Consider the following 11,087-nt stretch of genomic DNA (forward strand, 5'->3'; position numbering starts at 1 on the left):
CGTTCCACACTTTAATTTGTATACTCGAATTTGGGAGTTTTGTCTTTATTATTTTTAACTAACTTTCCCAACGTATTACTTGCTCTAAATGCAATTTTAATATCTCGTTTCCTCAAAAATGAAGCCCCTTTTTCCGTTATTAGTCCAAAATACGTTATAGCTCTATAATTTTGATCATCTAACTTATCAATAGAAAAAACGTCTCGAATCGCTTTTGGGTAGACTTTTTTGGAAAGTATTTTGTTCATTAGTTCGGCTTTAAACCCAATGCAATTTGCTTGATGATATTAATATCATGATAATAATACCATCAAGCGATGGGTTTAAAGCCGAATTAATAAATAAAATAAACAAAAACGATATTAACATTATGATATTAATATCATGATATTAATATCATCAAGCATATTGCATTAAACAATGCAATATGCGAATTAATAAACAAAATACTTTTCAAGAAAGCCTACGCAAAAGCGATTCCAGACGTTTTTCCTATTGATAAGTTAGATAATCTAAATCAAAATTATAGAGCTATAACGTATTTTGGACAAACAACGGAAAAAGTGGCTTCATTTTTGAGGAAACGAGATATTGAAATTGCATATAGAACAAGTAATCGTTGGGAAAGTTAGTTGAAAATAATAAAGACACAACATTCGAGTAATCAGGAGTATATAAATTAAAGTGTGGAACGTGTCCTAAGGTATATATTGGTCAAACTGGCAGAACATTCAGGAATCGAATCCAGGAACATCATATGAGCTATGTAAATAAGAAAATAAGTTTAACATAATCATATCATCTTTTATAAGAAAATCATATCTTCAACGAAGAGTTCGAAATTTTACATACAGAAAATAAATGTCTGAAACTGAATTACTTGGAAGCTTGGAAATTACTTAACTCAAAAATTCAAACATTCTAATAAATGCCAACTGGATTTGAATAGATCACCATTATTGAACTTGTTTTCTTAAAAAACCGAGGAAGTATTATTATAGATGTAGAAGTGAGGTAATATGCTCCAGGTAATCATAATTGAAGAGGTAACTCAGATATATGAGAATCGTAGAGGTTTAGGTAATTTGATGTAGATAGTCCCAATTGTAGTTACTTGTGGTATATAAATATAAGCGTAAGAAGCAACTTGTAATATTCAAATTACTGTTGAAAAAGCTACTGTGTTAGCGAAACATGTCACGATATATTTTTCAAATAAAGTTTATGGAGATCAAATCGTGAGTTGCAGTTTATGAAATTACTATGGATCTTCATCAAGTAACGGGCGAATCAATCAGAAAAAAAAATTCGTTTGAATGCATTTAACACAGAATTACAAGGAAATGGAAAAATAATGTGATCTGATGTGTTAGGAATCACACGTTAAAAGGTAAGACCTCGTTAATCCTTAGCTCGCACAAGTTTCGACTTCTGAGGGTTGTCGTTCGTAGGGGTGCGACAACTGGTTAACGGAAAAACAAATTTTAAACAGATTTTAAACAAAACGTGTCTGCTTTTTGTCGCAAGCTGGATATCTTTGAAAAAGATATAGCTAGACAAGAATTTATTCATTTTCCGACAATCATTAAATATAAAAACAATTCTGAAGAAGACATTGCAGTGTTTGTAAAATTTCTGATCTTTCTTAGGAACGAATTTGCTACAAGATTCCAAGATGCAGAGATGGGCTATCTCCGTTTCTTAAATCGCCATTTGAAGTTGATGTAGCAGCAGAATGGACAGATGTGGCATCACTTTAGATAGAGATAATTGATTTGCAAGATGTGTCTTTGCAAATGTATAAAACGGTATCCACTGAATAATTTTGAGCCAAACATGTCACAGAAAAATATGAAAATTGCAAGAAACTAGCTATAAATTTGGCCACTATATTTGACCCGACATACATATGTAAAACATCTTTCTCGAAGATGAATTTTTTGAAAAACAAATATCGTTCGAGATTCACGGACGCCCACCTAGAAGACACACATCAAATTTGCTGTTCCTCTCGAGAACCAAACTATAAAAAACTCGCTCAAGACCATCGGTGTAATTTCTCACATTAATTTTAGGTCTTGTTTTATAATTTAGAATTTGATTTGAAACCAAAATAATACACAGGTAGCACTTAATTTTTATCAATTGTTTTTTTTTTGAACCTCATCAAAATTGTCCCAGTGTCCAGACTCCTCCTAAAACTACTTGCCGACCCCTGATCTAAACCAAAACTTTTGAAATCAACCTGTCATTCACACTGTCAGCGGTTTTATTGAAAAAAAAAGATAATATTGGTTTAGATAATGTTCTAAAAACTAAAAATTTATTTGGAAGGTCCTAGGTAGCAGTCATCTCATCACTCTCCACAACAATCTACGGTAATAATCGAATTTCAAGAAATCCATTGGGCGTACTATTTACATCTTTACCCAGATTACGCTATGCCCAACGATTTTATTATTTTTTATCTGATCAATACCGAAGATTGCTGAGGTAAGTGGTGTGATGACTGCTACCTAGGATCTTCCGAATTATTTTTTAGTTTTTAGTGCATCATCTACATCATTATTATCTTTTTTTTCCACATAATTTTTTCACTCATTTCATTTTCAAGTTTTTAGTTAATAATTTTGTTACTCAATACTTTTCATTCTGTTTGGTTCATTTAGTGCCTTAGTATAACAAGGTAATAGAGAAAATGTGTAGCTAATAATTAGTCAAAATTATCTTTCATATCCTGCTTCAAAAATCTTTGTCACTCACCAAAATATTTTTGATTTTGATACTTTTAATTCTTTCAGATTATTTCATAATTGAATAAAAAATAAACATATGGAAGGTAAAACCTTCCCATATAAAAGAAATTTACTACTACTACTGCATGTACATAAAACATTTCAATGAGATAAAATACTCTAAAATAATGCTTCGAAAATTTTCACAATATTCAAAATGCATGGAACTGCAGAGCTGAACATTGCATTAATCACTGCTTGCCAGATAACTTGTTTTCCCAATTGTGAGAACCCCATTTTATCCCTACCTCTTCACTGTACAGAACTGACCTTTCCCTTCATCTACTTCTCCAGCTGATTTTCATTGTCTATCAATTTTACACCATAGTATCCTAATTCAAAGTATTGAGCATTCTCTTTGAAATAAACTATGATAATCTCTCTGAAATATAAAAATCTGTCAACAAAATTTCCAGGTTTGTATATGAATACTCTACTTTTTTTATTAGTAATTGAACATATCTATACTAATAAAATTTCACAATTTTTTCTTATCCTGATATTTGCTTCAACTCTCAATTTATTTACACATTCATTAAACAATTACTTGCACCCTGTCCTATTGTATTTGTTGTACAAAAACCAATATAATCCATACATAAAGTTAATAGGAGAAGATACAAATTCGCGGGAACTTGAATATGAAATCACTTCCTCTACTGGCATTTCAATAACCTCAATATTCTCTCCATCTACTCCTCCACCACTGTTCAACCTCATATCATCTGTTACTTGGCAGTAATAAAATGTAGAATTTGCTCCAGTACTTTCTGTAAGGTTTTTGATAGTTCCAATTTTTTCAAGGTGGCTGACATCTACATTATAACCACATTCTTCTAAGATTTCTTCTCGTGCAATTTCTTCACTTGGGATATTTTTGTCCTCTAAACCAGCACAAAATTCCAATGTGATACCGAGAGTGGGTGGAAATTTATTTACATCAACCTTTTCTTCCTTTTCCATTCTCTGGGTTTCAGAAAACACATTCTGAATGTAGGCAGATGGTCTAAACTGCTTTACAAGAACTAGAACATTCCTAGTGCTGTTGTAAATAATTATAACCACGCCGTTTCGCTCCGCAAAAATATTACATATTTTATTTTTACCATCTTGTACATACTTTATAGTGCGAGGAGAACTGTAAATTGTTGGAATATAATCTGTTAAATAAACCTCAGAAACATCTTCCATAACCACTAACTAGTTTCAGAAATCTCAAGATAATTCACATTCACCAACCACCCTTATTTTACATGCAGAAAAATGTAATATGTTATTAGCAAAACTCTTTTTAATTTCATATTTCTTTCTTCATCGACACTTGACCACATATGCAGATACACAGACACACACACAAATACAAATCCCCAAATGATTAAAATAACCATACCACCAGTGTTGCCAATACGAAACCGTCAAAGTCCCCACCACAGAACACCCTAACTACATCAGCAAAAGAACATAGTCACATTTCAACCGGCTTCGTTTAAAATTTCTCAAAAAATTCTCACATTTCTCAAAATCTAATTTGATGATTTTTTATATTCTCAAAATATCAAAATAATAATGAAACACAAATTAAATTTTTTATAAATACATAAATTATATGAAACCATAACAGTTCTTAAAATATTAATACAAAACTTTTGATTTTATATAAAAACCAAATAGTAGATGAAAATACATAAAACCAATTCAATGAGTGAATTGTTGAAATAATGGTCATGAAACGTCTTTAAACGTCATATTGATTTCAAGTATCTATAGCATCACACTTTTGAGTAAATTCAGCTACAAATGTAGATTAATCATATGAACTACAGCTGAGAAAAAAATGAATGGATCGTTTTTTCCAAATAGATGAAACCATCAATTTTTGAAAGGTTCAAAATAGACAGCCTCCTTCCTTTCTATATATATCTTCATTGATATGTAAATAAGAGCAAATAATCATTTCAGTTTTCAGCATATGGCAAATTGCTTAGTTTTGATAATCTTCAGTATAAGATCCCCTCAAAACTAGCATTCAAAAATGGCAAAACTAACAAAAACTTTATTATAATTCTCAAATTGGTAAATAGCGGTACTCCCACAGCATTTTTGAAATGAAATGCTCTCGACCAGTAAACCTCAAAATCTAAATTTGTATTTAGCTCCAGTAAAGTGTGATCTCCAATCGTTATCAACTTTTTGACTATCAACCCAATTCATTAAAAAATGAAATCTACTAACAAAAATGCACTTTTGATATTACAATTTTGTGCAACTGATGGTTCAAAGTATATATATATATATATATATATATATATATATATATATATATATATATATATACATATCAAATCAATTAATGTATGAAAATACAGCTGACATTCCTAATCACGGGAGCCATGTTGCAACTGTCGTAAGACCCTTCAATTATTTTCTTTGGAAAATAAACAATAGTATTGTCACTAGCCAACACCAGTTACCGTTTCTTTCTTCATCGAAAACAAGTTCTTCCAAGTAATGAACTTAATAATGTTGCCATTTTATAGATTTTTACGATTAATCAATGACGTTCATCTAATGAGTAAGAGAACAGGCGTTGCCAATAACGCCGTTATGAACGGTAACATCATTCTCAACATCATTACAACTTTCCCCTTTTATAGTACATTGCTGAAATGATAACGGTTACTGAAAAACTCACCATTTATTTTATAATTGTTAGCCGCAAAAATTCCCTGAGATGTTTGTGGAGTCGTTTCCATGATTAAAATATGATTGATGATAGTTTTCGTGAATTACTATCAAATTATATTATCAAATTTGCATAGGTTTCTAGTATATTCATTTTACTTGATTTGATAGTACTAATACCACTAATAGACCGTATTTCAGAACGATATAAATGTTACTATTTGATTAAACGTAAGAATACATGAATTTATGAAAAATTACTATTATATTTAAGAGTTCGCAAAAAACTCGACAGCAAAAGTAGCCAGTATTAAAATATGAAATAAATATAAAATGACTCGCTCTTTTTCAAGCGAAACTCGAAATACGGTATATTAGCAGTAACGTCTGTAACGGATCATGTGAGATATAAAGTAGGTGTTCTGTGCTAGTTTTTTTTTGCACGAACACGGTACACGAATCAGAATTAGGTGATGTAGCAGTTGATTTGACAGAACTTTCACTTCTGTTTTCAATTTAACGCTCTGCAGTTCCTGTTTGATCAGATGATAAAAAATTAGTTTCTATAAACAAAAACACCTATGACAATGTCAAAGTTCAAAGTTTTGGTGGTTGTTTACAGTGAGTTCTTCTCTATTGTGCTGAACTAAACGCCTACTGTTTAATGTGTGTCCATATGCATCCTTTGCTTGCATATCTCAAATGGTCAATTATTAGCAAGTTTAGACGTGACCTCCTTCAAAATGCCAAGTTTCAATAATGGACAGAAAGCTCCCAACTCGCAAGTGGACATGGGTGTTCAAACTCCCATTGCTCAATGTTCCACATACACTTTCCCTGAGTCAATTTCCCCAGAAGCAAGAGGTCATCTTCGAAGTATTAGTCATGGAGGTGGAATCGTTCTTGGAGCAAGCAGTTCAGGTGTTGTTGCAAGCAGGTCAGCTTTAAAAGGATCCAGGGGTCACCAAAGAGCCTTGTCTCAGGGTCATATAATTGATTCAAGTATACCTAAGCCGGGTCACAACAGGGTTGGATCGAAAACAGAATTTATTCTACCCCCTGGTCACAAAGAAACTGAGAATACTTCTGGCACCACAGTCAAAAGTTCAGCAAAGGGGCATTCCAGACAAGCTTCCACTTCAGAATCAATATATACTCTCAGGAGGACAGTACCACCGCCAATTTGGAGAAGAATTTTATGTTGGATTATTCGTCGGGCATCTAAGAATGAACAAGAACAACGCTACCGGGTAGTAGTTCCAAATCACATTGTGCCTCCGAAAATCCCTGTGAATGAACATCCTAACGGGCATCAACCAAACAATCGAATTAGGACTACAAAATATACCCTTTTATCCTTTTTACCCAGAAACTTGCTGGAGCAGTTTCACAGAGTAGCTAATTTATATTTTATTTTTATAGTTTTACTAAACTGGTTTCCTGCTATCAATGCTTTCGGTAAAGAAATTGCAATGATACCAGTGTTGTTTGTGCTAGGCGTTACAGCTGTTAAAGACTTGTTTGAAGATCGTAGGAGGCATGCTAGCGATAAAAGAATAAACAATTCCACCTGTAGAATATACAATATTGAAGCAAGTAGGTATAAAAAAGTTTTATGGAAAGACGTGAGAGTCGGAGATTTAATACATTTATCAAACAATGAGGTCGTTCCTGCTGATATACTAGTACTTCGTTCAAGCGATCCCAGTGGCTTATGTTATATAGATACGGGACATTTGGATGGTGAAACCAATCTGAAACAGAGGCAGGTTGCAAGAGGTTTCGTGGAGAAACAGAGCAGCTTTGAACCTAGTAAGTTCAGAAGTACAATTGAAGTAGAGGCTCCCACAACTAAAATATACAGATTCCACGGTGCAATTGTTCATCCATCTGGAAGTAGAATACCAGTTGGAACAAACAACTTGTTATTAAGAGAATGTCTTTTGAAAAATACAGACTTTGTTGAAGGAATAGTTGTGTATGCAGGTCATGAAACCAAAGCTATGCTAAACAATGGTGGTCCGAGGTATAAACGTTCATCTCTAGAGAAGCAAATGAATCAAGATGTCATATGGTGTGTTGTTATATTGATATTTCTTTGTATACTTGGTGCAATAGGCTGCAAACTATGGTTGACTTATTATCAAAACTTACCGCCGCCATTCCAAGAGTCTACGAGTGAAACTACAGAAGCAATTTTAGCATTTTGGACATTTATTATTATTCTACAAATAATGATACCATTGTCTTTATATGTTTCTCTGGAATTGTGTAAAATAATTCAGGTATATCACATTCACCATAATCTTGATCTGTATGATCCTGTAATGGATAAAAGAACCGAGTGTCGTGCCTTAAATATTACGGAGGAACTTGGTCAAATTCAGTACATATTTTCAGATAAAACTGGAACTCTCACTGAAAATCGTATGATATTTCGAAGATGTGCCATTGCTGGAGTAGATTATAATCATCCTCTGCTCGTATCTGAAGAGGATGGCAAAAAACTCACTAACTTAAGTGTTGTTATTAACTCTAACTTATTGAATGATCTACAACAAGAGAGTACAGTTTCTGAAAAAAATTGCAGCCTAAGATTCACCCACTCTGCAAGAATTCAAGAGTTTTTGTTACTGTTGACAATATGTAATACTGTCGTTTGTTCCCAGCACCCTCATTATGATCTCATGAATGCAAGTGGAATTATTGAAGATCCAAATATTTATGAAAAAACAACACAAAACTCTTCCCAAGAAGGCAGTTCTAACACAAATGTTAAGTCAATAAACTGCAGTGATAAATACACCATACTAGATGAATCGCGTTCTGTCACTCCTTCTCCACCATTGAATAACTATTTATTTGATTATAAAGGAAATCCTCATGTTCCCACTTTATCACCTATTGAATCTATAGATGAATCGTCAAACTCAGACTCATTGCAGAGCACAAGCAGTAGTTCCAAATATAATCGACCAAATATCCTCAACCTTCCATCAAGAACCTTCTTCAAAAAAGGAAATAATCTCACCGATGAGCAAAAAGCAAGATTGAACCAGCACAAGTCTGCTACACCTTCACCGTTGGATCTCAAACCAATCTTTGAAGCAGAAAGTCCTGATGAATTAGCCTTGGTTGACGCTGCTTATAACTATGGATGTCGACTTTTAAAACGTACTTCATCTTCAGTTACAGTGGAAATACAAGAACTTGGAAAAATGAGTTATGAAATTTTGAATGTCCTTCCTTTTGACTCTGTTCGGAAACGTATGAGTATTATTGTAAGACATCCTCATTCAAAACAAATAATTTTATATACTAAAGGTGCAGATACGGCCATTATGCCGCAACTCACCCCTGTGGAAGACGACTCTGAACAAAAATTGATAATCACAAGAACCCAACATCACCTCAACTGTTATGCAAGAGAAGGTCTCAGGGTGCTTGTGATGGCGAAACGAATTATAGCCCAGCACCAATATGATGAATGGTACAGAAAACATCAAGAAGCAGAACTGGCTGTGGATAATCATGAAAGACGACTACGAAACAGCTACTCCTCTATTGAATGTAATTTGACTTTATTAGGGGCCACAGGTATTGAGGATAAACTGCAAGAAGGAGTTCCAGAAACCCTTTCAGCTTTAATATCAGCAGGAATTGTTATTTGGGTTTTAACAGGTGATAAACCTGAAACAGCAATCAATATTGCTTATTCAGCTAAGCTGTTCTCCCCGCAAATGGAGTTGCTGAAGGTGATGGCAAGAACTAAAGAAGCAGCAGAAACTACTATTCACTGCTATCTTGAAGACATTGAGAGATCTTTGAACAAAGACCATAATTATGATAATCAAGCTATGTCTTCTACCCATAGAAATAGCTATCACCAATCAACTAGTGAAAACAAGCCAAGAGCTCTAGCTGTTGACGGTAAAACTTTAACATTCATTCTTGATCGTAGATCTAATTTAACAAAACCATTTTTGAAACTCACTACTCATTGCAACTCTGTACTGTGTTGTAGAGCTACTCCTCTGCAGAAGGCCTATATTGTCAGGGTAGTTAAGGAAGAACTTAAAATGAGAACGTTAGCCATCGGAGATGGTGCCAATGATGTATCGATGATACAGACTGCTGATGTGGGAATCGGAATCTCTGGTCAAGAGGGCATGCAAGCTGTGATGGCTGCAGATTTTGCTCTCAGTAGGTTCAAATACCTGGAGAAATTACTTTTAGTACATGGTCACTGGAGCTATGATCGTCTTTCAAGAATGGTGCTCTATTTCTTCTATAAAAATGCAGCCTTTGTTTTTATTTGCTTTTGGTATCAACTCTACTGTGGTTTTTCTGGTACAGTGATGATTGATCAAATGTACCTCATGCTTTATAATTTATTATTTACATCACTTCCACCTATAGCTATAGCTGTTTATGACCAAGATGCTCCTTCTGAAGTTCTTTTGGAAAATCCATATTTGTATAAGAGAGGACGTTTAGGTCAAGTTTACAGATCTTACTCTTTTTGGTTAACTATGTTAGATGCATTGTATCAAAGCACTTGTATCTTTTTCATTTGTCAGCAAGCCTACAATGAAACAGATGTTGATGTTTTTGAGTTTGGTGCCGCTACAACCACTGCCTGTATGTTTGTTATGCTCTTACATGCCCTTATAGAAATGCGTTCCTGGACTATTATTCATCTAGCCTCTATATTCTTATCGATAGGAGCTTTTTATCTTTATTCACTGGTTTACAATACATACTGTAAACATTGTTTTGGTTTGCCAAGCACTTATTGGACAATACAAATAGCAATGTCTAGAACAATCTATTGGCTAGCAACATTGTTGTCATGTGTTACTGCTCTACTGCCAAGAGTTTTATACAGAATTAGTCAAACTGTCTTAGCACCAGATGAGGTTACAAAGGCTATAGTCAGTCAACAAATAGTTGCTAAAAGAGAACCCATCACGGGGCTCAGCATAACCCTTTAACCACAGTAGACTAGGTGATTAACCACAAAGTGATCCTTACTATTTAACATGTTGATACTACAATTCAATCCTTGCATTTTAAAGGCTGTGATTCTTAATTTAAGGGACCAATTAGAAAAATTGATTCAACTCATTATTGTTAAAGAAACGTGCAACGCAACACATATTTGTGCCATTTTTGTTTCAATATCAACTTCATTTGCACCAATAGACCTGTTATTAGGAATTATTATTAATAAGTAAAAGATGTACTAGTGCATTTCATTTATATTTTTATTATTAAGTTTAGTAACAGTGATTTCATTAAATGATAATTTTATATAAATGAGTATTCATTCCACTTCGTTTTGAAAGTAAAATGCATAATTATATAACCGTTTTCATTTTCGTACTCCTAATTGATTCGTTGATATGTTGAAATGATTCAGTTCGGTGAATACATCTGACCAAATTTGATAATTCTTTTAAGAAAGAATGTATTGTAAGTCAGAAAATTTTATTTCTTTATAAATTTGAATCATTAGAAGGTCATTCTCTAACCTTTGCAAGGAATTAATCTAATGAAAATATTTTTCCATACAGCAGAACTACAACACTTTTCTCGTTGATTTCAGAC

The 11,087-nt window shown here is 33.4% G+C and overlaps 2 protein-coding genes across 2 annotated transcripts; one reads left to right on the forward strand and one right to left on the reverse strand.

Annotated features, from left to right (window-relative positions):
* Nucleotides 1–3,212: 3,212 nt before the first annotated feature.
* LOC111503466 (uridine diphosphate glucose pyrophosphatase NUDT14) lies at nucleotides 3,213–4,161 on the reverse strand. Its single transcript, XM_023157761.2, has one exon. The coding sequence runs from the start codon at nucleotides 3,984–3,986 to the stop codon at nucleotides 3,339–3,341; it is 648 nt and encodes a 215-aa protein (XP_023013529.2). The 5' UTR covers nucleotides 3,987–4,161; the 3' UTR covers nucleotides 3,213–3,338.
* A 1,803-nt stretch (nucleotides 4,162–5,964) lies between these two features.
* On the forward strand, nucleotides 5,965–10,796 carry LOC111503468 (phospholipid-transporting ATPase VD). Its single transcript, XM_023157762.2, has one exon. It carries the CDS (start codon nucleotides 6,221–6,223, stop codon nucleotides 10,469–10,471), a length of 4,251 nt encoding a protein of 1,416 aa, XP_023013530.2. The 5' UTR covers nucleotides 5,965–6,220; the 3' UTR covers nucleotides 10,472–10,796.
* The last annotated feature ends 291 nt before the right edge of the window (nucleotides 10,797–11,087 follow it).

This window comes from Leptinotarsa decemlineata, unplaced genomic scaffold, assembly GCF_025532065.1.
Source record: "Leptinotarsa decemlineata unplaced genomic scaffold, Ldec_3_MD MMD2_tig00026354_RagTag_RagTag, whole genome shotgun sequence".
Lineage (NCBI taxonomy): Eukaryota > Metazoa > Arthropoda > Insecta > Coleoptera > Chrysomelidae > Leptinotarsa > Leptinotarsa decemlineata.